Source organism: Pipistrellus hanaki (assembly GCF_964339955.1).
Source record: "Pipistrellus hanaki genome assembly, chromosome: 8".
Lineage (NCBI taxonomy): Eukaryota > Metazoa > Chordata > Mammalia > Chiroptera > Vespertilionidae > Pipistrellus > Pipistrellus hanaki.
Genome location: NC_140510.1, coordinates 50,239,951 through 50,266,150, shown reverse-complemented (window position 1 = coordinate 50,266,150; position 26,200 = coordinate 50,239,951). Strand labels below are relative to the sequence as shown.

Genomic DNA, 26,200 nt, shown 5'->3' with positions numbered 1-26,200 from the left:
ACAAACTGGATTGACAATATAAAAATAAGTTATTTTAAAAATAATTCTCCCCTGCACACAGTTATTACAGATCTCAGCCTCAAACAGGTACAACAGGTTGCATGCAGCCCAAATGGTTGAAAGAAGCCTCGAGAATTAGTTTACACATACAGCCACCCTCTCGGCTTCCCACCTAATAACACCAAATCAGATCCTCTATTTGCAAAGATGAGCCGGAGATGAAAAGGATGGAAATGTTACCTTGTGCCAGCCTTTTAAAGGCCATTTTCTTTTCTTCAGCATAAAGCCTTCATGTTTGTCTGGTCTCTGGACATTGGTTTGGCCTATTTTCAACCCTTCTATAATTTCCCAGCTGTCAGCTTCCTGAGAGAAAAGAAGAAAGGCAAATCACGTGTTTCTTGGCGCTTGATGACACACTTACAACAGATTCTTAAGTAGAAGAAGGTGCTTTTGAAGCAGCGTCGGACCCACTGGGAGTATGAGCAACATTCTGGAGCAAATTCCGACATCAGATCCAGCTAAGGATTTAGAGGTGAAGTTAAAATGAGCTTCCAGGTAGACTTGGAAGTCTGGATCCATCAGACACAAGATGGAGTTGGAGGTTGGGATAGCATGAGATTTCAATTGCCTATACTCAGAAGGTTTTTTTGTTTTGTTTTGTTTTTGTTAATCTTCACCTAAGGACATTTTCCCATTGATTTTTAAAGAGAGTAGAAAGGAGGGAGGGAGGGAAAGAGGGAGGGAGAGACATAGACACATTGATTGGTTGCCTTTGCACGTGCCCCGACCAGGTCTGAGGATTGAGCCTGCAACCAAGGTAACATGCCCTTGACCAGAATTGAACCCGGGCCAATGCTCTTTCCACCGAGCCAAATCGGCTAGGGCATGTACTCAGAAGGTTTAAAATGCATTTTTCCAGACAGTGCATCTGTGGGCACAGAGGCACTTTAACCTTTTCAGATAAGACTGTTTTGATGGCAAATGTTCAATTAGTGCGTGGATCTCGCTCTTTGAGCAGAAATGGAAAGGCTGCAGGGGTCTAAGTGGTTCATGACCTTAAGCTGAAGAGCAGCGCTGTGGGGCCGTTCCTCCTCGGTGAAGCCGTGTGCATTGCAGAGTGCACACAAAGCCTCCTGCTTGCCAAACACATCCAAAGGTCCCCGCGTTTCCAAGGCATGCATTCTGAGACACACACACCCTTGGCAACACACTGCGAGCCCAGGTATCTGGGATGCTCACGTCCACACAAACGTCTTCTCTTGTTAAAAAAAGGAACTCAATCACAGTTTCCTCTGCCATAAGACATGTTTTGTTCATCTACTGTTTTTATAATTTTTTTTATGAATTGTCAACATTTAAAAATCAGAAGATTTCAGATTTTAAAAATCCGAATTTCCAGTGTTTTGTGAAAGCCTGTAAGATCTGGCAACAGTGCGCATGGCCTGAGAGAAGGATGCCCATCTTTAGGCTGGCACAGTGCCCCCCACACTCCCCTGGGGACCTGCTTCCGCCGCTGACTGGCCCTTAGCAATATCCTGGGTTTTAAATCTCTGGACCAGGTAATTTCTTTAAAAATAATTTTTTTTAAAAAAAATTGATTTCAGAGAGGAAGAGAGAGGGAGAGCGATAAACATCAAATCAATATCCAAATCCAAATATGTGTGAATGGGGTGGACTTTTCACAGGAAGTGATGTTTCCAGGTCATGTGGCTGAACATTGCTTCATTCTAACATCATGAAGGCTGGGAGACATTCCTGACTTCTGAAAAGCCCTCTAAGCCAGCATCATGCTTCGATCCTTTCCAAGCCCAACCCTACAACACACACGTTCCCACAAAGTCCCAGGAAAACTAAACGGAGACCAGTGTCATTTTTTATCTTCTTTGTCATCTGAGGGGTGCTTAGTGAATGAACTACAGGCCTTAAAGAAGCACACCCACCAGTTTTTATGTGGCAACATTAAGAACCCTTTAAAGCACATGTGTCAAACACAAGGCCCGCTGGCCAAATCCAGCCCGCCAGGCCTTGCAACGTGGCCCGCACCGCGCTGTCATCACTGCACTCCGCTGTCAGTTTATGACATTGTCAGTTTATGACTGTTCAGTAAACCATTCGGCCCGCGATTTAGGCTGGATTTTAGATTTTGGCCCCTTCTCTGATTGAGTTCGACACCCCTACTTTAAAGGATCTGTAAAATTATGCATCACTAAAATGTGTTTGCTTGTTTTTAAGAAAAAGGACCTGTAAGAAGACCCCAAAAGTGATTTTCTATTTGAAGATAATAATGTCAGAAATGGGGATAGATCTGGTCAAAGTTCTTAATTAGACAAAGGAATTTTAAAAAGGTTGCAAATGAGAATTTCAGGCTGTATACCATGTTTTCTGTACAAGTGAAGGTGGTACTGTCATCCAGAAAACAAAGGGGTGCCTTTGCATTCTCATTTTTTAACAGTGAACTGCAATTCAACAGGAGAATACAGTTTATGAATAATCTATAATAATAAAAGCGTAATATGCTAATTAGACTGGACGTCCTTTTGGATGACTTTCTGGATGAAGCCGGGGCTGTGAGGGCCGAGCTCCTTGCATAAATTTCATGCATCGGGCCTCTAGTGTTAGAATAACAGAAGAAGAAAGAATGTTCTTACGCAAAGTACAGTATCTTTGGCTTCCTATTCTTACTAAAAAAGCAGGTAAAAATGATGGATTTCTACTGATTTCTTTTTTAAAGTTCGGTATACTCAAGAAACGAATATATCCATTAGCACTCTTTCTGTTCTTAGAGAGGTATCAACTGTGCTTAATGACATTTCTATTTTTGGTAGCCCCATCCATGGATAGCATCTCTAAAAGAATAGCATTGCTATTATTGGCTAGATCTTACCTTATTTTAAGGCTAGTGTTCATCTTTGATTTATTCCCTGAGTGTGTGTGGGTGGGTGCGTATGATGAACACTCTCAATTAACACTCTCAATTATTCGAGAAAATGGAAACATTTAATAAGTATTGATGTTTTTAAATTTTTTTCCTAATGAAACTCAGAATGTAATAACAGCTTGTTCCTAAGGGGCTATGGTTATTGATTTTAACACACTCATTTTTTTCTTCTTTGAAAGTTTAACTAAAGAGGAAACAAAAAGGGGTAAGAAAGAACAGATGAAAAGTTAAAATGTATTTCTTCATTATAAATGAGGCAGCTCTGAGCAAATAATTCCATTCACTCTGATGCAGAATTACTAAACCCAGCAAAAGTAATTGAGAAGAATCCTAGTGGAGTTCCTGCAGTTAAATAAACTGTCCATCTGATAAAGCCAGAGCAAACAGCATTCTCCCTATTCAATTATGAACGTTGATGATAATGATATAAACAAGGTGTGAAATAAATGAAACATCTCAGCTCAGTATTTAACACAACCCATCTCTGCTTAGTAGACTAGGTCGATCTTAAGAAAGCTAAAATTACTCTTTGAAAATTGAAGAAAAATTTTTTTTTAAAATTTCAGTTGATATTAAAAGTCTTCAATTTTCATTGGTTTACTTATAATAGGAACAGAGCCAAAAGCCCTAATGTGATCATGTCAGTACTTGACTCTAGTCAGATACATAAACTTTTTTTTGCCATTATAGAGGTTTTGGTAATATTTTTGATCTAATAATAATAACTAAACACAGGAAGTAACCTAATAACAGCCCTAGTTTGTTCATTTGGGGGGGAAAAACATAACCAGAGACATTTCCTTTCTTAAGGGCATACTCTTTGTGCCTGCATGTGTGGGTGGGCGGGTGAGAGAATGCTTTAGGAGGCGAAAGAACCAAAGAATTTGAACACATCCCGAGACAGGACAATGTGTATTTCAAATAATGTTCTTCCACCACCACCAGAGCCCAGGAAGCCCATCTTCTCTCCTGAGAGATGGTGTCTGGACCCTCTGGTTTCATGGTGCCCCCACATATGTGGTATCCATTAACACAAAAACACGAGTATTAATCAGGCAGCAAGATCCAAGTAGACGATAGCATGGAGGAGTAATGGGGAGTGGCTGCTGCTGGTGCCTTACCCAGATCCTGAATCAGGCCCGAGGACCCAGGCCCCAGCTGCTGTGAGCACTGGGAACTGCTAGGGCTAGGGGGGGAAAGCTGTTTTCACCGAACTGGGGCTTCAGGCCTGGGAAATTATGCTGCAGCACCTCTCCCCCTTGGCTCTCAAGGACTGAAGGACACCAAGGTACAAAGGGTTGAGGGAACAAAAAGTCCTCCTTGCCTCAGGGCGAAACCAACTCTGTGATCCAACTCATGGCTCGGAGCTCTGAACTCCGGCTGAAAGCCCTTTTTGCTTAGCTCCACCTGCCCTGACCCCTCCCAAAGTCCCTCTCCCCAGCAAATTACAAGCACCCAGAGTCAGGATGTTCTTCTAGGGAACCTGACTTAAGGAAGAATGTGAAATAAAGAAATGGATGTGGTAGTGATGGGACTGGCTACACCAAGTGGTCTGGGGCTGAGGGTGGGCTGGGTAGAAAGGTGATCAGCATTTGAAAAAGGCATTCTGTTTTCTGAGTTTGACCAGGAGTCTAACTTAGCCAGGTCAAGGAAGGGGAGGGGAGGAGGGAGCACTCCAGGTAGGCTTAGTGCAAGGGGTAGACCCCCAGCTGAAGAGGAAAGAGCGTGGCTACTGTGGGGAACTGCCTGCAGGTGGAGGTAGCTGGACTATAAAGTGAGATGCCAAAGAGGCTGCAGATGCAGCTGGTGGAAGGGTCAGAGCTGGAGTATGTTTTGTGTGCCTGGTGCTCCCTAGTTGTTTTAATATCAGCACCTCTCCTTTCTGTTTCTGTATACACTGAGTTGCCAGATTATTATGATCTCTGAACCCATAATAATCTGGCCACTCAGTGTATATCCTATATATTAAAAGGCTAATATGCAAATTGTCCCCTCGAACAGGAGTTCAACCATCAGGCAGGCCAGCCAACAGCCCATGCTCCTTCCCCCTGACCAGGCTGGCCAGACCCCACCCATGCATGAATTCATGCACCAGGCCTCTAAAATATATCTATATCTATATCTATATCTATATCTATATCTATATCTATATCTATATCCATATCCATATCCATATCTATATATCTACATCTACATCTATATCTATATCTACATCTATATCTATATAATCTATCTATCTATACACACTGAGTGGCCAGATTATTATGTGTTCAGAGATCATAATAATCTGGCCACTCAGTGTATGTCTCCAAGTCTTCCTTTCTCTGAGTATCTCTCACCACCATGTCTCTGTTCCCCTCTGCTGTGTCACATACTTCCCAGCTATCTGACGCTGGACAATTACTCTCTGTCTCCATAAATGAGAATATCGTCAGTGCTCACTTCGTGGAGTTGGGGGCTGACCAATAGAGGAAACATATGTACTAATCCAGTGCCTGACTCAAGATGGGTGCTTAATAAATGGTAGCTGCCCTTCCCATTGCTTCTGCATTTACTTTATTTATCTGTTCTCTCTCCCTTAGCTGCCTATAAGAAAAAACTGATGTTTCAAAGAGATGACTACTTATATTCACCAAGTAAACATTCCCTATTTGCCATTCCAATAGAAATCATATCATTTTTAAATTTTTTGTAGTTTGATAACTCCCCCTTTCCTTAGTTTAGCAGTCTACTTCTCAGCTTGTAATAGCTTCAAAATATACCGAGGTACAGTGTACATAAGTCCACAACACTAGTGTAGTAGAGTGTTCTTTTCTTCAAGGGTCTGTTTAATAAAAGACAAGGGGAGTGGTTGGGTCAGTTATATAGACTAGTATTTGGAAGTTGAAATGTTTTGGGAGTAAAGCGCTATTTTTATATTTAATTTCAAAATCCCCAAGTATTCTGTTTTCTGAGTTTCTTTTTTAAAAAATATATCTTTATTAATTTCAGAGAGGAAGGAAGAGGGAGATGGAAACATTCATGATGAGAGAGAATCATGGATCAGTTGCCTCCTGCAAGTCCCCCACTGGGGTCGAGCCCACAACCCGAGCATGTGCCCTTGACCAGAATTGAACCTGGAACCTTTCAGTTCGCAGGCCAATGCTCTGTCTACTGAGTCAGACCAGCGAGGGCTTTCTGAGTTTCTTGACAGGGGAGCCAGCTCACGGCAAATCTCAGGGAACCAGGGGGGCTGGGGTGAGTAGGATGACGTCTCCTCTCCTTTGTGGTTTTTGCCTTTTAGACAAAGTGAGTTCAGATATTTCGCTAGTCCTAGGAAGAGAAGGCTGAAGGTGTGGGAACACTGGCTTCCACGAGACGAGAAAGGTATTAATCATCGGCAGGTTCTCCTCAGCTCATGGCGAGGAAGGCCAGAGGTAAGAACGAGCCGGGGACTTGGAGTGTAAAACAGCCCTGCTGGGTGGCTACTGGGTTACCCGCAGGTGAGGTGCAATTTAACCGAAGGCTACGTCTGAATGCCTGCTCTGCCCTTAGCAGCTTTTTTCTTTTTGTCTTTGAGCAAGTGACAAATTCTCAGTTTCGATATTTAAAAAAAAATGTAATAAACACCTACACTACATAAGACCGTTCATAGGGTTATATTAAATGGATAATATATTTCAGCATTTAGCATATTTCCTGGTATGCAGTGCATGGCAATATGGTACATTATTATTGGACCTAGTTATTTTTCCCTCCATTAGTTTGATACAGAAATATTTTCTCAGCTCTCCAATGGGGAATAACAATAGTTTCTCTTGTACTTTTCCAAAAAGATAGAGAATGCTGGGCTTCTATATGTAATCCTGAAAATCGCAGAGAAATATACTTTCATCCCCCTCCTTACACAGGCAAAGAAACCCAACACACTGCATGCAGAAAGAAGTGCAAGAGCAGCCCAGCAGGGGGCGCCTCAGCTACCCCAGGGGAGGCAGGTGTGAGTTATTTGCAGTGCAGCTGGCCAGGCCTTCTGAGAGCACCGCAGTCCATCACTGACCTTGGAGATGGGAACTGGCTCCGGTTCCAGCAATTGCCGACTTATGGAGGCCTCGGTGCCAGAGGAAGCAGTCCTCTCCAGTACGTGGGAGCTCTGAGTAAAGAATACAACCGAGGGTTAGATAAGCCATTTCTCATGTGGATGGCACGGGGGGGGGGGGGGGGTGGGGTGGGGGGGGGGGTGGTGAGATCACGTGGCCACCTGGGAACGAGACAGTGAGCTATGTTAGAAACTGCGGGCTCTTGAGGAGAACAAAGGCAGTAGGAATAGTCAGAAAAATCGCAGCCAGGATTCTGTTGTCCCCTCTTATCGATCTGCTGCTGAACTAGTCCTACATTTTGGATTCAATCTTAAAGTAGGAGTCAGGGACCACACAAATTTTTTTTAAAACATTAATACATCGACTACATACACAATTAGCCTTACGCAAGAATATCTGCTTACCTCTCCAATGGCACTATACAAAGAGAAAATTTTAAGTCAAAAAGCCCAGAGCTTTAATACCATTTAGTGTTTAGAGTTTCTTATAATCCCTATGAGATAATTACATTATAACATTATAATTATTATATGATAACGTCTTATAATAATTCTTAAGTGCACAGAAGAGAAAACAACTCATTAAATACAATAGACAGTAGATGTCCTTTACAAAGACTATAGTCTTCATTGATCTGAATATTCATTGATCAGTTGGATAACATTCCAACAGAAAAATAGGTAAAGCACATGAACAGAGAACTCACACAGAACATTTGAAAAGATGTTCACCTGAGCCTCAGAAGTATTCAAAGAAATGAAAACCAAAATAAAAATGATTTTTTTTAAACCATTAGAGAATGGATTAGGGTTGGAGGAAAGGGAGTATAAATTGGGTATGATCTAGCTAAAGAGGAATTTTGCAAATTTATTAAAAACTTTTTTGGATTGCCTCATTTACGCAGCAATCTTACAGCTAAATTTTCACCCCAAGGAAATAATCAAATACTTATGCAAATATGTAAAAACAGATATGTTTACTCAAGCATGATTTGTTGTAGTAGAAAATATATATATATATATGAATAATACAAACATAAGGAAATAGTACGGAATGATTAAAGATGACAATATGGATCCCTGTGAACTGATATGTAAAAATACTCATAGTGTTCTGTCAACTGAAAAATCAGGCTATAAAAAAGTATACAGAATATAATGATGTTATAATATAATCAAAATATATTTCAGAATGTTTGAATAGAACTGTAGCTATCCAAAGGTGGAGGGATGATAGATAATTTTTAATTGCTTCTTAATATTTTTCTAATTTTTTAATGCAATAAGTGGATATTACCTGTACATATGAAAAGACATGAAGAACTTTCTATGGGAGAATAATTTTGAAAGACATCAAAGAACTCAGTGTAGTGGATTCTCAGACGTAGGCTGAAAATGAAATATAATGTTTTTACTCTAGTTATTTCATTTTTTCAATAGACAGGTTGGTATTTTATTTACTTATTGAGCCCTCTATTTTTGATATATCACTGGAAAACTATTAGATTAACATTTGCTCTTTCGTAAAGAAAATGACACTTTGAACTGAGCCAATTATTCTAATTTCTTTGTAAGTTTAAAGCTTTAGCTTATTTCTATTATCTTGAAAACAAGGAGTCTGATCACAGATTTTAAAAATCCTACCTAAATGCATTTTGAGCCATTTATTAAAAAAAAAAAACAACTGAAGGAAAAGATTTATGAATTGCTCTCATTCTTCCAATTTGTGAGAAAACAGAAGATAAGAACAGATATTTTCACACCAAATATAATGGGGCAGAGGTTAGCAAGAATTCCTGATTTGACAGCTACAGTACCAAAGGACAATTTAAGCATTACCGTATTTTTCGGACCATAAGATGCACCGGACCATAAGACGCACCAGTTTTTAGAGAAGGGAAATGAAGAAAAAAAGATTCTGAAACAAATAGTGTCCTAAAATATTTTATGTGCATTAAAACCCAACATCACAGTCATAAACACATGTAATCAACCCTGTAAAGTAAACAGCAGCATTTAGAACCATTTTAGAGCCGGGCAAGCACACAGAGACCACACAGTGCTGGGCAAGTAAAAAAACTTTTTTTTTTTACAGTATATGTGTAGGCTATATTTGGACCATAAGACGCAGGGACTTTTCCCCCCCCACTTCTGGGGGGGAAAAAAGTGCGTCTTATGGTCCGAAAAATACGGTAACTGGGACTCTGCTTTTTCCATTCCCAGACTTAATTAAATTAGCAGAGAAAAATGATAAATGTGGCTGAGCACCCATACCTGTGCCAATGCCTTTTGATGGGAGAATCAAAAGCCAAGGCATACGATGGAGTGAAAGATGAGATGTGTGTTCAGATCTTCAACAGACAAAATGGGAACCAACCACCTAGGAATGGCATTATTTTTCTGTTCATGTTGATATTTTGAATAGGATCCTAGGCTAACATGTGATGGTCTATTGCTATTTTTAAATAAATTTAGGAATATTTTAAAATTCTACCCATTTTAATTTCTAACACAATAAATGTAAATAGATATAACCTACACAAACAAAAGCTCTTTAAAGCCTTCAATCATTTTTAAGATGGTAAAGGGTTCCTAAAACCAGAAATTTGAGAACGACTGTTCTAGAAGAACTACTTTTTAAAATGTTGTGTTTATTATTAAAATGGAGAATTCTGACTGCATGTAGGTTATTCTATTTCTCATAATGCTTCTTTTGAGGAAAAGCACTGTTTAAAAACGAACACATTTAAAATTTTCTTTAACACTAGTTAACCTAAATTATATAAATCTATTCATTAATAACCCCAAACTATCCTGAGACATTACACAAGCTATTAGAGGGAAATAAACCTTATGTCATATACTCTTCAAAAACATCTGAGCAAAACTCCTCTAAATGTATATTCTATAAAACTAAAAAAAACATAAACTTATTTTTCAAATGTATTACGTTGATTTTTCTAAAAAAGAACCACAAGCAGTAAAGACATATAGGTGTCACTCCACCACAGAGATATAAATAACTTCATAATTTGAGATAAATTCCTCAGGAAAAAAACAGTTTTCAAGATAGCATTTTAAAAAATCAAGAAATAGAATATTTTAGAAACTACACAGTTCTTCCCTCACTATTTAATAGAATGTCAACCAAAACGTTCAGTAAAGTAAATATAATAAAGCAGAAAACCAGAGACTGCCAGTGATAGGTGTCACTCATTCATTCACTTGTGTGCTGGCTCAATTAATCTACCGATCACTGTTAGACACCTGTACTGTGTCAAGTGCAGGTTACAGCATGCCAGAGAACAAAAGAGACGAGAGAAGAGAGAGGCCTTATTATACAAAAGTCCAAATAAGGCTGAACAAAAATTGTTTTAAACACAAGCATTCATCTTGTTCCATGTGGCTACGGCTTTAGCTTACTTTATTTTTTCCAGTGAAATATCTTTGGTCTGAGTTTCTCTTTAAGGATCTTACCCTATCCTTAGACTTGTAGGTTGCTGGGCAATCAAGTACACATACTTTGCCTCCTCACCCTCCACCCCTCAGCCCCCAACAAATAAACATGGTAAGAAAAGGAGAACTTGGAAAGAAACTCGACCTTAGCAACTATGTAAGCAGAAAATAAAGGATTAATTCAGGAATTTAGCCAGGGGAAGCAAACTAAATCCCCTAATTTCCGAACCAAGCCACAGACAGAGGAATCAATTCAGGGTATTTAAAGTGTGATAGAAAGAGTCTTGCTTCTATAGTTGCCCGGGGATACTTAAAATGTTGCTAGGATTTTGTGGATAAGAAGGGTTAGAGACCAAACAAACCAAGACAGAATCTATAAATTACCCCAATACCTGTTACAAGGAACATATTAGTTTCTTCTCCACCTGATTCTACAAAATAGTTTATATTATGGGAGCAAAGAGGCTCATTCATTTCAAACATAGTACAATATAGTACACATTCAAGCTGAGTGAAAAATACCCTAAATTTGGTTGATTTGCCAAGATACAGAAAATCATAAAAAAAATAGTTACTAAAAAATAGCAAGTAAATGAATATTTTTATTACCACAAATGAGTACATATTTTACTGAAAAATTAAAGCATAATTTATAAAACTACCCATTATAAATGTAATCTAGCTTCAAAAAATAAGTTATTTCATTTAACCTCCAGAATGATAACAAAGAAGCCAAATACTCTTATATAAACTTGAGCAGTCTTATACAAGGTAGGCAAAAGTAGGTTTACAGTTGTGAGTACTCAAAACAGAATTTATTCTTGTTTATTATTTACAAGAGGCCCGGTGCACGAAATTCATGCACGGGACAGGGGAGGTGTCCGTCAGCCAAGCCTAAACCTCTCCAATCTGGGACCCCTCGAGGGATGTCCCACTGCCCGTTTAGACCCGATCCTGGTGGGATTGGACCTAAACGGGCAGTCAGACATCCTTCTCACAGTCCAGGACTGCAGGCTCCCAACTGCTCGCCTGCCTGCCTTCCTGATTGCCCCTAACCGCTTCTGCCTGCCAGCCTGGTCACCCCCTAAACACTCCCATGCCAGCCTGACTGATGTCTAACTGCTCTCCTGCCAGCCTGTTTGCCCCCAACTTCTGTCCTCTGCTGGCCTTGTCACCCCTAACTGCCCTCCCCTGCAGGGTTGATTGCCTCCAACTGCCCTCCCTTGCAGGCCTGGTCTCTTTCAACTGCCCTCCCTTGCAGGGCTGGTGCCTCCCAACTGCCCTTCCCTGCTGGCCATCTTTTGGTGGCCATCTTGTGTTCACTTGGGAGCAGGATCTTTGACCCCATGGGGGCAGCCATATTGTGTGTTGGAGTGATGGTCAATCTGCATATTACTCTTTTATTATATAGGATTGTATTATTTCCCATACAAATAATTGTAAATTGACTTTTGGTCCACTCTCTATTTGTATATCGCTAGAACCTAACTATCATTATCTATCCAATAATAGAAAATTAATCTACTACCTTAATGGACTGTCTTCAATCTTACAGTTTTTAAATTCAAAAGCATATGCCTGAAGTTACAGAACCACACAGAAAACCATTCATTACTTTAATGAACTAGCTAAGCACATTTATGAAGAAGACAGTTTTCAAACTTACCATACCCTGGACTCTAGTTAAACTGGGTGCAACTTGGAGGGAGGGACCAGTTCATCTTCATCTTGGTATCCCTCTCCTTTTACCCCCCAGCCCACCCCATTCTAGCACAAGACCCTGAACAGTGCAGCCAGTCAAAATGTTCTGGAATTTTTCGGTGCTCTCTGATTAATTTGTAGAGCACAGTCCTTCAGTAATCATTAACACATGATTAGGCATTAAACTTCTTTAGCTTCATCTCTGAATTATAAAAATCACAACTCTAATAGGATAAAATTTTAGAAAACATTTAAAGAACTCAACTTTTTTGCATTAAAGTAAAAAGAATAAAATGAAAAATTTTAAAATGGAAGCATGGAGTGGATTAATCCTGGAGCTCTTGGTTACTAGTTTTAAAACTGTGACTGGTCATTGGCAAATACATCAAATCTAATTAACAAAAATTAATTCTTTTCATCAGGTTATCTTTAAGATAATGATTTGTGCTATTTTTGTACTTTTTCTCCACCAGCTGCTATTTTCAGTTTCTTCCCCAATGACTTGTAAACAGATGCCACATACCTTCAAAGGTGTTATATGTATTATATAAGCAGGTTAAATATATAGTTACATGAAGTGTTAATTCATCTTTTAAAATCAAGCTTTTCCTCAAATACTAAAATTACAACTTAATTTCCAGGTCAACTTTTTGCCTTTTTTTTAATGACTTATTTTTAGAGTAGTTTTAACATCACAGCAAAATTAATGGGAAGGTACCATGATTCCCATATACCTCTGCCCACACACACATGCATAGCCTTCCCCAGTATCAGTATCCCTCACCAGAGTGGTACATTTGTGACAAGTGATGAACGCAAGTTGGTTCCAGTTAGGTTTTTTAAAGAATCTGGAGCACACAGAGAAGGTAGAAGTACTTACCTGCCCTTTGTGGTCCCTGCTCGGATAGACTTGATGCATATTTAGCATAGAATCAGGAGTCTAGAACACATAATTTCACTGCAGCTCATCAATTTGGTAAAAGTTTGTTCCCAGTTAGTATTCACTAATCTGAAAGTCTCCCGGGCAGCAAGTGGAAAGCTGCCAACATGACTACAGTCTGGTTTACCCTATATCAATTATGTGGGTAAACATACAGACAATGAGACGCTTAATAATAGCTGAATAGCTTAGTGCAACTCCGCAGACAGGAACATGACTCTCAAATTGGGAGTCCACATGATCTGCCGAACAGGTCTCTTGGTTTGTTGAACTTGTCATTTAATTTAATTTTACTTTAATTCAAAGACATAAAGGAACTGCTGGAAATTTTTTAGGCTGTGGTTACAAATTTCTGTAGACTCACTTTTCACACAAATTTAGGATAGTAATAAGGGGAATTGGACCATTGCTCTCTGAAAGTTAACTCCATTTAAACTGTTCATCTGATTATTTTATCTACTCTAGTTTTATATTTATGAATTATATAAAATGTTTTTAAAAATATCCAAAATAATTTAGAAACTTCTAAAGTACTTTTAAAAATTAGAGTATAGTTGGCACACAATATTATATAGATTGCAGGTGTGCAAAATAGTAAATCCACATTTATATTCCTTATGTTGTGATCACCACAATATGTCTGGTAACCATCGGGAACTGTGCAGTTATTGCATTATTGATTATATTATATTGCTTATCTGTACATTACATCCCCGTGACTTATTTTATAACTAGAGGCCCGGTGGATGAAAATTTGTACACTCAGAGGGGTCCCTCAGCTCGGCCTGGACCCTCTCATAGTCCAGGAGCCTTCAGGAGTTGTCCAACTGACGCTCCCCCTCCCCCTACACCCCTCTGCCACTGCTGGTCGCCACAGTGTCTCCCCTCCCCGCCCATCACCGTTCCCTCCCTCTGCCTACTGGCATGTGCCTTGGCTGACCTGGTGCTGCCTGCTCACCAGCCCCGCCCCCTGGCCCGTCATTCTGCTATTTGGTCAATTTGCATATTATGCTTTTATTATATAGGACTGAAAGTTTGTACCTCTTATTCCCCTTTACCTTTTGCACACAACCCCCCACCTTTCTCTCCTCTGACAACTATCAGTTTATTCTCTCCATACATGGCTCTGTTTTTGTTTAGTGTTGCTTGTTCACTTGTTTTGATTCTATATTCTACATATGATTGAAATAATATAGTATTTGTCTTTCTCTGTCAGGCATAATTCATTAGCATAATATCCTCTAGATTAGGGGTGTCGAACTCAATCAGAGAAGAGGCCAAAATCTAAAATCCAGCCTAAATCGCGGGCTGAATGGTTTACTGAACAGTCATAAACTGACAATGTCATAACCTGACAGCGGAGTGCAGTGATGACAGAGCGGTGCGGGCCACATTGCAAGGCCTGGCGGGCTGGATTTGGCCCGCGGGCCTTGTGTTTGACACATGTGCTCTAGATCCATACATGCTATCACAATTGCCAAGATTTCATTCTTTTCTTATTGCTGAATTATATTGCATTATATATACACAGAGTGGGATAACAGTAGGTTTACAGCTGTGAGTATGCAAAAAAACAGAGTTTATTCTTGTATTATTATTTATCAACTAGAGGCCCAATGCATGAAATTCATGCAAGAGTAGGCCTTCCTTCTCCCAGCTGCTGGCACCAGCTGCCCTCTGGCACCCAGGTCCTGGGCTTCCCTCGCAGCCCTGGCTTCATCAGGAAGGTCATCTGGAAGGACATCCAGTCTAATTAGCATATTATGCTTTTATTATTATAGATTATTATATTATTTTCCATACAAACAACTGTAAAGCTACTTCTGCCTCCCCTCCACCCCCATATGTACCACATCTTCTTCATCCATTCATCTGTTGACGGACACCTAAGCTGCATCCATGTATCCATGTCTTGGCTATTGTAAATAATTCTGCAATGAACATAGGGTGCTTTATCTTTTTTAATTACTTTGAATAAATGCCTAGACCATCCAACCTCAGTAGGAAGGAGGGAGTGGGGGGGAGGGAGGAGACACGGGTAGTAAAAGTTCAACCAAAGGAATTGTATGCATGCATGTGAGCATAACCCATGGACACAGTCAGTAGGGGGGTGAGGGCATGTGCTGGGGGTGGGAGTGGCTGGGGAAAGGTCAATGGGAGAAAAAGGAAACATATGCAATACTTTAAACAACAAAGATTAAAGAAGAAGAAGAAGAAGAAGAAGAAGAAGAAGAAGAAGAAGAAGAAGAAGAAGAAGAAGAAGAAGAAGAAGAATTAAGAGCAAGCCAGTTAGCACTTATTTCAGGAATACAGTGAAAAGAAAGTTAAGTTTTGCATCATACAAACAAGCACACCAACCCTCATGCTGCCAATTACCACATGACTTGGCAAACCATACAACTCTCTCAGCATCAGTGTTCTCCATCTGTAATTTGGGAATGGCAATATCTACCTCAGAAGACACAGCAAGTCACGAAGTTGGCACCCAGTATATGCACAATACTGCCCAGGGGCTGGCACACAGCAGGCACTCAACAAATCATAGTTAACATCTCAGTTATAACTGCTCTAAGAATAAATGTGTAGGAATCTTGTGTATTCTTACTGCCACAGAAAAATATGTCCAGACATCCTGCAGGTATATGACACCTGGGTGCCTTTTTTGGAATGCATAACAACATGGCCATCATGTTACCTGGTCAACCCAGTAACCGAAGTCAGCACCTTGTGACCAGCACATCAGGATGTATGAGAAAGCTGACACAGCGAGTGGAGACAAATGCCCGTGATACTCGCCAGGGGAAAAGCATCAGCAGCGGATGGCAATGCAGACTCTGCATCCTTCTGAATTCCTGTCGCAAACCATGCGCACTGACTTGCCTGCTGTCTTCTTAATAATTTTCTTCAAGGAATTAATATATTTTTAATAGTATGGAAAATTTAAATTTCCAAAGCCAGAAGGCCATGACTGAAGAAGCAGAAATCCTATTTTATCTACAGTAATAATTATCTTGCCCTCATGGAAAGATGGCAGAATTGCATTAATAATAGATCTCCAGATAAAGCATTACTGAAATGAATGGAAGTAGAAAGTTTTAAAAATAGTTGCTGGAAGAAATTCCACACAGTGCACCTGGAAATCCCTGAAGAGGGGGAAAGGAAGGCATCACGGTCTCGACTTTTCCTGCACAGAAACATGAAGCTCATTAAGAACCAACAGCGATGGCTCCACGTTGGACTGGTCTGCTGTTGGAAACCTTGCACTGGAAGAAATACCGTTCAGACCCATCAAGTGGTCCATTTAGGGGCCAAGAATACTTGCATGATCTTGACTATAAAGTGGTAAAAGGCATGTGGATAAACAGCTTTTTAAAGTGTGGTTGCCTTTAAGTACTAGAACCAGATCTTAGTGGGGATGTGCTCCTCACCTGTACTGTTAACACTCACAGACATATCAGGAGATCACAGGAAATCCCAGCAAATATCATCACACTTCTTTATAGCAATTATAAATGCAAGACCAATAATGGGGACAAATATCAAGCCACTTCAAGAGCCAAGGCTCCAGAACATGTAGGGTTAATTTAAAAGGCAAGAGAACAATTACAGGGGACTTAAAAATATCACTGAAGTCAAGTTAATTTGTAATTTTGTACACGGCTATTAAAATGACCCAAAACAAAGATTTTCAATATGATAACCAATAACAAAACTTTGCTAACAACACTAGCAAAATGCCTCCCCTAGTAATCCTATATATATCTACTTAACATTTATGTGTGTATATTTGAGGTAGAGTTGGTTAGTTTGAATCACCCTTATAAATCCAGAGCAGATATGTTTATGATTTACCCATATGCACTCATAAATATTTGCTGAATGAAAAAGTGAATAAGTAGGTGTTGTAATATATTCAGTGTCTAAGTTCCCACTTTCCCACATGCTGAAATTATCATGAGATAAATACAGATAGTTTAAAGGACAAAGAGTAGTCTTATTGCCACAGAAAGGTATGTGCAGACATCTGCCTCAGAGCCTCAAAGATGGTTTTAAAAATTTGTTCCATGTTTCCCATGTGACATATTCTTTATATTCATTAAATTTTAAAGCTTATACTTATGGAGTAAGGGATTACAATTTTATTATTAAAATAGCTGACACTTAAATCAGATTTACTATTTTCCAAATACTGTTTTGAGGCTACACACACACACACACACACACACACACAACACACACACACACACACACACATGTTCATACACCTTAACTCACAAAATATAACCTTTAAAAATATATAGTTTTTACTATAGAAACAATGCGCATTCATTGCAGAAATGTTGGTGGAATCAATTAACATGCGTAACAATAGTACACGAGAGTGTCTATTTCCTTGAGACCTCACAAACTGAGTATTATTATTACAAAAATCAACTCTTAGTTAGGATTTGAAGTCAAGAAGTCTGGAACTTTAAAGTATACATCTACACAGGGCTTTTCTTCAAGTTTGGGACAGTATTTTACTTACAGCCTAGAAGAGTTACAGTGGATACTGGACAGAGGGAGGGTAAAATTTTCTATTTATTCAAGTTGAGAGTAAAATAAAGCAGTTTTGTAGATTTATGGTCATTTGGGATGATGTTTATATAGTCCTAATGAAACACCTAAAAATGTATTCAGTAAGAGCAGACCAGGGTGAAGGGGGAGGAGGTGGTCAGCAGTGGTCAAATTTTAGGTGCATCCTGAAGGCAGAACCAACAGGATTCACTGAGGGTGTGGAAGTGGCATGTGAGAAGGCAAGAGGAGTCAGTGGTGACTCCTGGCAAGATTTTCGGCCTGACCAAATGAAAGAACAGAGTTCTGTTTACTGAGATGAGGAATTCTGGGAAGGAGTAGTTTTGAGAGGAAAATTAGTTCACTTTGGAACATGCTAAATTTGAAATGCCTTTTTAACATCCAAGTGGAAATCACCCTTAGTCGCTTAAATATTACTATGGGTGACTTGATATACAAGATCATTGGTGGCAAATTCAAGTGTTTTCAGGAGCCAGGCGGGAAACACAAATAAGTACTGAAGTACAATAAGGAGAGGTAAGGTATGCTGCTATAGACAATAATCCTATATAATATTTAAAACCCTAATATGCAAATCAACTGAACAGCGAAACAACAGGTCGCTATGACACGCACTGACCATCAGAGGGTAGACGCTCAATGAAGGAGCTGCCCCCTGGTGGTCAGTACAGAAGCCGGACTCAGCCAGAAGCCGGGCTCACAGCTGGTGAGTGCAGTTGTGGTGGCGGGAGCCTTTCCTGCCTCTGCTGCAGACAGGCAGTAAGGAGCGAGGGGTCCCAGACTGTGTGAGAAGGATTTCTGACTATTGACTGGCAGGTGGACATCCCCTGAGGGTTTTCAGATTGTGAGATGGCTCAGGCCAGGCTGAGGGACACCCTCATCCAGTGCACAAATGTCGTGCACTGGGCCTTTAGTATAATATGTAATCAATGATATTGTAATAACTATGTACCGAGACAGATGGTTACTAGACTTATTGGGGTGATCACTTGGTAAAGTATACAAATGTTAAATCACTATGTAGTACACCTGAAACTAGTAGAATATTGCATGTCAAGTATAATTAAAAATAAAATAATATATGGATATTTACAAAAAGAAAATAATGAGAGGTAGAGACAAGAGCTGATCGGAGAGTAAATGTCCCATCTAAGGAAGAACATTACCATTTCCGGTGTTGCCATTTGGAACTTGGGCATACTGTTCCTAGATCTTCCAATTTCTTGATAGAAAAAAGAATCTGAATTTTTTACATTCATGACTTGGGGAAATAGAATAAATTCCACAATGTACTACATTCTGGAAGTACTTAGTTAAATAAAGTTCTAACCACAGACTTTACTGGTGTCCTTAATTTATTAATATACATTGCAAAGAGATATTGTGATTAGCATTTCTCTAACTTACTTGATAAATGAATCCTTTCTTCATGCAATAGCTCGAGGGATAAGCTTTCATTGGTGCATACATGGAAAATGCTTATTTATGCACAAGTCAAATGCTTATTTGATCTTATCAACTACTTTATTTCCTTTTTGAAAATTTTATTATGAATATTTCTTGTAGCTTATGAGTCATAGTTGATCACACACACACACACACACACACACACACACACACACACAGCTAATTTTGTTAGATGTTCTAACATCTAATGTCAGATCTGGCCAAAATATAAATATAGCATTTATTTGTCTTCCAACTTGTTAAATACTGAGTGGAGTCTTGACCTTCTCGTTGATGAAGAAACACTGAGTGAAATCACAGGAACGCTAAATAATGTTATTTCCCAACTTCTTTCCCTTCTTCACCTGGTGGGCTACAGAATTTAGAGACAGGAAGGACAGCCAGTTCCTACTACATACTTGGCAAACCTTTGTTTTACTTATCTATGAGGAAGGAAGCTGGGAGAAGACAAATAAATCTGGAATGGAAGTTTTGTAATAAAAAAGACAAGACTAATATTGTTGCAGGTCTTTAAAAACATTCCCTAGGATATACTAAAACATTTGAAGTACAGGGCTCATTTCTGAAGAATTAGAGTGTGTAGTCTGTAAAAGAGCTCACAGTACAGTACATTAATATGTGTGTGTGTGTGTGTGTGTGTGTGTGTGTACATATATTATGTACACACACACACACACACACACACAGGAGGGAAAGGGCAATGTATTGTAGGTTTGAGAGGCCAGTGAAAGTGTCCCATGAGTGGTCCCTGAAGCATAGGCAGGTATCAGGTTGAGAGTGGGATGGTAGGAATTCCATGCAGAGAAAGAGATATGGCACTTTTAGGAAGACTGTACAGGTTGGGAGGGAAATGAGACACTGAGGCTGGCTACTGAATACCAAGTAAAAAATATGGCCTTAATTGTGTAGGTAGCTAAGAGTCTTTGAAGGATTCTGAGCATGAATCTGCCATATTCAGGGAATTTGATCTTATGAGGCCATGGTGAGAAGGTGAGACAAGAGTACTCTGCAGGATCCTGGGTTGAGGTGATAAGAGTCTGGGCCAAGGAGTGAACAGTAAGAATAAAATAAATTATGGTCTTTGGAGAAAATAATCAATAGAACTTTTTAACCGTTTGAATGTTAGAGAAGCAAAGTGGAAAGGAATGGCTTTGACCTAGGTCAATAACAGAACGATTTGAATGTTAGAGAAGCAAAGTGGAAAGGAATGGCTTTGACCTAGGTCAATAACAGAATGATTATCCCAACAGCAAACTGGTTCACACATATTGATTTAAGGTGGCAGTGGTACAGTTAAGTAGAAATGCCCAATCGATTAATTAGTAATCTAGGGCTAGAACATGAAAGGAGAGACAAATAAAGTACACAAAGGCATCGCTGTATTCTCAGCTATGTGCTAGATCCTTTACCTGTATGTTCAATTTATGAGAGAAATAGGGATGTACTTTGCAATTTGGCACCATCTTGCATAGATGTCAGTCAAATCAGGAGAATGGTAACATTCAATGAAGACTAATTCGTCACAATTTCTCTCTGTCCCTTCACTATGAAAACAGTCATCACACAAAAACAAATGCCTATAAAAACACTGTATCATATCACATCACAAGATCACTGAAAATCCTGATTTCCACAAGATAATTCTGCATTCTAGGAAGTAACTGCGATAGGAGAGGGGAAAAACAGAACTGTAATTGTTCTGTCTTTCCTTCTTTCCCTGGAGAAAGATGAAAAGACACAAAACAGGAGGCAGGAAGGAACCAGAGGAGAAAGTATCTGGGAGAGTTCCCACTTGCTGAGGTAAACAGGAATGAAAGCAAACTCTTTCTCTATACAATAATAAACACCTGAGCACGGTCTCTTCGTTTCCTAGAATTCATTATCCACTTATGAATAGATTATTTTATTCCCATCATAAACCTTTCCATGCACAAGCCAGCTGGGCGTCACACATTCCACCTTCACACTCCCTCTGGCAGAATAGAGTCTCGGTTTTTCTTTGTTTTGCAAGCTAGTCCTGGAGCTTAGGTGCAACAGGCAGATCAACAAGGATGACGGATGTTTCTAAGGCTGCCGTCAGTTTTCCATTTGCCACAATGCGCCAGGATGAGCTAGGTCCATTCCTTCTTTCCTCTGGCTGCCAGAAAGGCCATGCTGCTGAAAATGTCTCTCCATTTAAATGCCCAAAGCAAGAGGAAAATGAAGAAGCCATAACAAGAAAGGATGGAAAGAGCAGGTGACAGGTAGACTAAAATGGATAAATTCAGAAAACATCTCAGCACACAGTGGTTCTTTAATATAAATATGTTTTCATTCATGGTACTTTACTTCCCTTTACTTTACAAATGCAATGCAATAAACATTATATCTGTGTGTACTCACAGACTTACTTAATAGCATAACTGCTTCTAATAAACAGAATGTAGATGTCCTCTTTGAACTCTATAACAAAGGACAGCAATGTCAAAATTCCCTAAGATCCATAGTAGAAATATCTGTTTAGAATCTGCAAAAGATATAAACATAAAGAATCCCTGATTCTTATAAATTTTCCTGGAATCTCTCTGAAGTGCGAGAGGGAGAGCTGGGAGGATTTGTAGACTGAATGTTCTGCAAGGAACAAGTCCAGAAGTGCATTCCCACCATCTAAAAGAATGAATTCAACTTTAGCCAGTTTGGCTCAGTGGATAGAGCGTCAGCGTGCTGACTGAAGGGTCCCGGGTTCCATTCCAGTCAAGGGCATGCTTGGGTTGTGGGCTTGATCCTCAGTAGGGGATCAATGCAGGAGGCAGTCGATCACTGATTCTCTTCCATCATTGATGTTTCTATCTCTCTCTCTCCCTCTCCCTCTTGGCAATCAATAAAAATATATTTAAAAAATAAAAGAATAAAATCACATTTGGGACTGGCTCAGATCTATATTATAGATAACTGAATAACTGATGTTTGTACTTCTAGAAACCAGCCAATATATGTTTTTTTTTTAAATTTAAATTCTTCATTGCTTAAAGTATTACATATCTCTTTTTCCCCCCATTGACCTCTCCAGCTGCTTTCACCCCCAAGCACATGTCCTCACACACCTGTGTGTCCATTAGTTATGCTTATATGCATGCATACAAATCCTTTGTTTGATCTCTCTCTCTTTTTTTTAATATATATATTTTATTGATTTTTTATAGAAAGGAAGAGAGAGGGATAGAGAGTTAGAAACATCAATGAGAGAGAATCATCGATCAGCTGCCTCTTGCACACACCCCCACTGGGGATGTGCCTGCAACCAAGGTACATGCCCTTGACTGGAATCGAACCTGGGAACTTTCAGTCTGCAGGCCGATGCTCTATCCACTGAGCCAAACCAGTTTCGGCTGATTGATCTCTTAACCACTCCCCATTCAACTCTCCCCTGCCTTCCCTCTGAGGTTGGATGGTCTGTTCAATGCTTCTTTGCTTCTGGATCTATTTTTGTTCATCAGTTTATATTGTTCATTATATTCCACAAATGAGTGAGATCATGTGATATTTATCTTTCTCTAACTGGCTTATTTAGCTTAGTATGATGCTCTCCAGATCCATCCATGCTTTTGCAACTGGTAAACATCCTTTTTTTTTTTTTTTTTTTTTAATAGCAGTGTAGAATTCCATGTGTATATGTACCACAGTTTTTTAATCCGCTAATCTGCTGATGGGCACTTAAGCTGTTTCCAAATCTTAGCTATTGTAAATTATGCAGCTGTGAATGTAGGGGTGCACATATCCTTTCTGATTGGTGTCAGGCAATATATTTTGAACACATAAAATAGGAGGGAAAAACCCTTGTAAAAATGTTTACTAATTGAATGTCCCCTTAAAGAAAAAGATTTTATAAAAAGTTAACAACACTGGATTGCTGTGAACTTCCATTTACACAACAAAAATCCTATCACAGATAATATTATAATGGTAACTAGCAATACAGAGATAAGGACTGGACAAAACAGTCACCTGTTTTGACAATGAAGACAATTCATATGACTAATCCCCACACTCTGACTGTGGAATAGCCACTGAGGTAGCAATGAATTAACTCCGCCAACAAAAATAGCTTACAGAGTTGGCTCAATGGGATAATTAAGCAACAATAAATCACTTTCTCTATTGACTTTAAACATTGTTTTTTGAGGTTTTACTGCCCTTAATCTCATGATACTACAATTTTATTTATAATCTAATTCTTGAATTTGTTACCAGATTCCATGAAATACCAAACAGAAGTCAGTGCTTTGCAACCGGTGAGAGTTATAGGAAGGAAACCCTTGCCTTTCTATCTCCTCAGATGAAGAGAGGGAGAGCACAACATTTAAGGTCCAATGGCTGGCTCCTGCCTCCAGGTGAAGAGTGGGAAAATTCTCCAGGGCTATTAGCTACCTTTCTTGTGCTCTGTGCTCTAAAAAGGGGTCCTACATAACAACAACAAAAAAAACCACCAAAAAAAAACAAAACAAAAACAAAACAACACAACACAAGAGCAGGATCCTCTATTCCAGATAGATCTACAGAAATTAGTGAGTTTTCCTGTAGAATAAAAATCTTCACAACAAAATTTCAGAATGATTAGCAACCCCATCATATCCTAATGATACCGTGTTTACATAAAATAACAAAATGCGCTTTATACTCCTCTCTTACCTGTCTACTCTCTCTTTGGGAGGACGTTGAAGTGGAGGCACTTCTGTGGGTTGGAGTGGATGCTTTATGAGCAGGGGAGACGCCCTTTTCGTCCGAACTCATTGCTGCAGTTGGAGTCTAGTCATGTGCACTTAAGGTCATCCCAATTGTGTCTCAAATTCAGACAAAGAAGTAGATGAATTTTCAGCTTCAGTCCATTTCAAGAATCTGGGTGGACTAGAAAAGAGAAGGTAAATATTGAGGGTGTCCAAAACATCTGAAAGCAAAACAAACAAAATATAACTCATGTAAATTTATATTTAGGAAAAATACTAAAATGTTAGTGAGAGGAAGAATTCTGGCACATTAGGAAATATTTCTTCCTCTTCATTTTTAAGGTGGAGAATAAAAGTGTTGATATGTAACAAAAGTCTTTCCAGAGGAAAATGGAAAGAAACTATATGCTAAAGTCATACTTTTCTCTTGTAATTTTTGTTTTTATTTATTATTTATTTATTTATTTATTTATTTATTTATTTTAAATACATTTTTATTGATTTCAGACAGGAAGGGGAAGGGAGAGAGAGAAACATCAATGGTGAGAGAGAATTATCTATTGGCCACCTCCTGCACATGGGAATCTGGGCATATGCCATGACTGGGAATCAAACCATGACTTCCTGATTCATAGGTTGATGCTCAATCACTGGTCCATGACAGCCGGGCTGTAATCTTTTTGTTTTAAACATGTCAAAGTACATCAGTTTTTTTCTTCCGAAATTTAATTTCCCCTGCTCAATGGATTATAATAAGAGCTCATTCCATGCTTGTCTCCAGTTAAGTTCAGTCATTTCATGCATATTATGATTAAATCCAACATAAGACAGTCCATCACAAAAGGCAAAAGGGCTCCTGCTTTTTGTGTATCATGTGATCCAGCCATTCAAAGGTTTGAAGTAATACATATATCCACAGTTATTTTGTGCCTTAAGTCTACAGAATACCTATATGTGACTTTCTCAAAACAACAATCAACAGGATTGAAAGCATCCCCAGAACTGGAATAGTGCTAGGAGTTGCTTCAATTATCCACAGCCAAAGAGTACTTCATTTTTCATTTAGATTCATATAAGGAAAATCTGCATTGTAGCACCAGGGCTAAAAACAGTTCAATTGGCAACACAGGCTGCTAAATGAAATCATTTTAAAGGTAATCATGGCAATGTGAGATGTAACGCTTACACACCAATCTGTGACTCCAAACATTGGCCACTAAAATCCTTAACTTTATCCTCTTCTAAGAAGATGAAAGGCCAAGTTCTAGTCCCCATCTTAATGCTTATATTCCTTGAAAGTACTTACCCAAGTTTGGGAGCTAACAGAAATGCAAAGACCGTAGAGCTCTCTCCTAGTTTTGAAGCTAATAGAAATGAAAAGAGCTTATTCTTGGCTCAAGATAAGTTTCATTTGGTATTGGCAAAAGGTAGTCATAAACTGACACTGAAGTAATCATCCAATCCTTTTTTTAATGAAAGCAGTCTAATAAGTGTGAATAAAATTTCTCAAGCCAAGCTCTGGTGCCAGCAAACAGAATGCAAGAACACTGCTCAGATCCTTAATTTTAAGCACTTCACTTTCTGGTCCAAGATGTTTTACAAGTAGATGCTGACACTTGAGCTGAAAGTATGGAGGTTCTGTGATGTGCTCAAGTGCCCCCAAGGGATGAGGTTGAGACTACCAAACTCATTAAATTGTTATCCATTTGGAAGTAAATTCAATCTAAGCTACATCAAGGGCCAACATTTTCTCTGTGGCACTGTTGAAATTTCTTAACCACATCCGACTTCACTTTCTGATTAAAAATAATGCTAACATCTTGGTTTTGGTTTTAACTAAAAATGACATTTTCAGGGTAACTTGTCTATGATGAAAGAGCAACATTTTGGTTGAATCATAATTATGAATAACTATAATAATATCAAGAATGAAGAAAAGGTGAAAGAATTAAATCCATTCCAAGAATTGTTTCTGAGGTTGTTGTTTTTTTCTGTTAATTTTTATTATAAAAAAAAATTTCAAGTACCTAAAAAAAAGGTTGAATGGGATCAAAATGCATTACAAAAGGAAGTATCGTATGAACTCTGTTATCAGGTTGCATCTACTTGTAAGAATGGCTGTGACATTAAAAAAAAATACTTATTTCACCCTACCCGGTTTGGCTCAGTGGATAGAGCCTCGGCCTGTGGACTGAAAGGTCCCAGGTTCGATTCGGGTCAAGGGATATGCCTTGGTTGCAGGCATATCCCCAATAGGGGGTGTGCAGGAGGCAGCTGATCAATGTTTCTCTCTCATTGATGTTTCTAGCTCTCTATCCCTCTCCCTTCCTCTCTGTAAAACTTAA

The 26,200-nt window shown here is 39.1% G+C and overlaps 1 protein-coding gene across 11 annotated transcripts in view; it reads right to left on the bottom strand.

The window, feature by feature from the left end:
* OSBPL6 (oxysterol binding protein like 6) overlaps positions 1-26,200 on the bottom strand; it is a 167,527-nt gene that overhangs the window by 52,735 nt on the left and 88,592 nt on the right. For all 11 annotated transcript variants that reach the window (XM_084893065.1, XM_084893067.1, XM_084893073.1 and 8 more), the window contains 3 exons: positions 23,821-24,036; positions 6,975-7,067; positions 241-363 (listed from right to left, as the gene is read on the bottom strand). In XM_084893065.1, coding sequence (XP_084749191.1) covers positions 241-363; positions 6,975-7,067; positions 23,821-23,922 — 318 coding nt within the window. In that variant the 5' untranslated portion in view covers positions 23,923-24,036. The remainder of the gene's footprint in view (positions 1-240; positions 364-6,974; positions 7,068-23,820; positions 24,037-26,200) is intronic.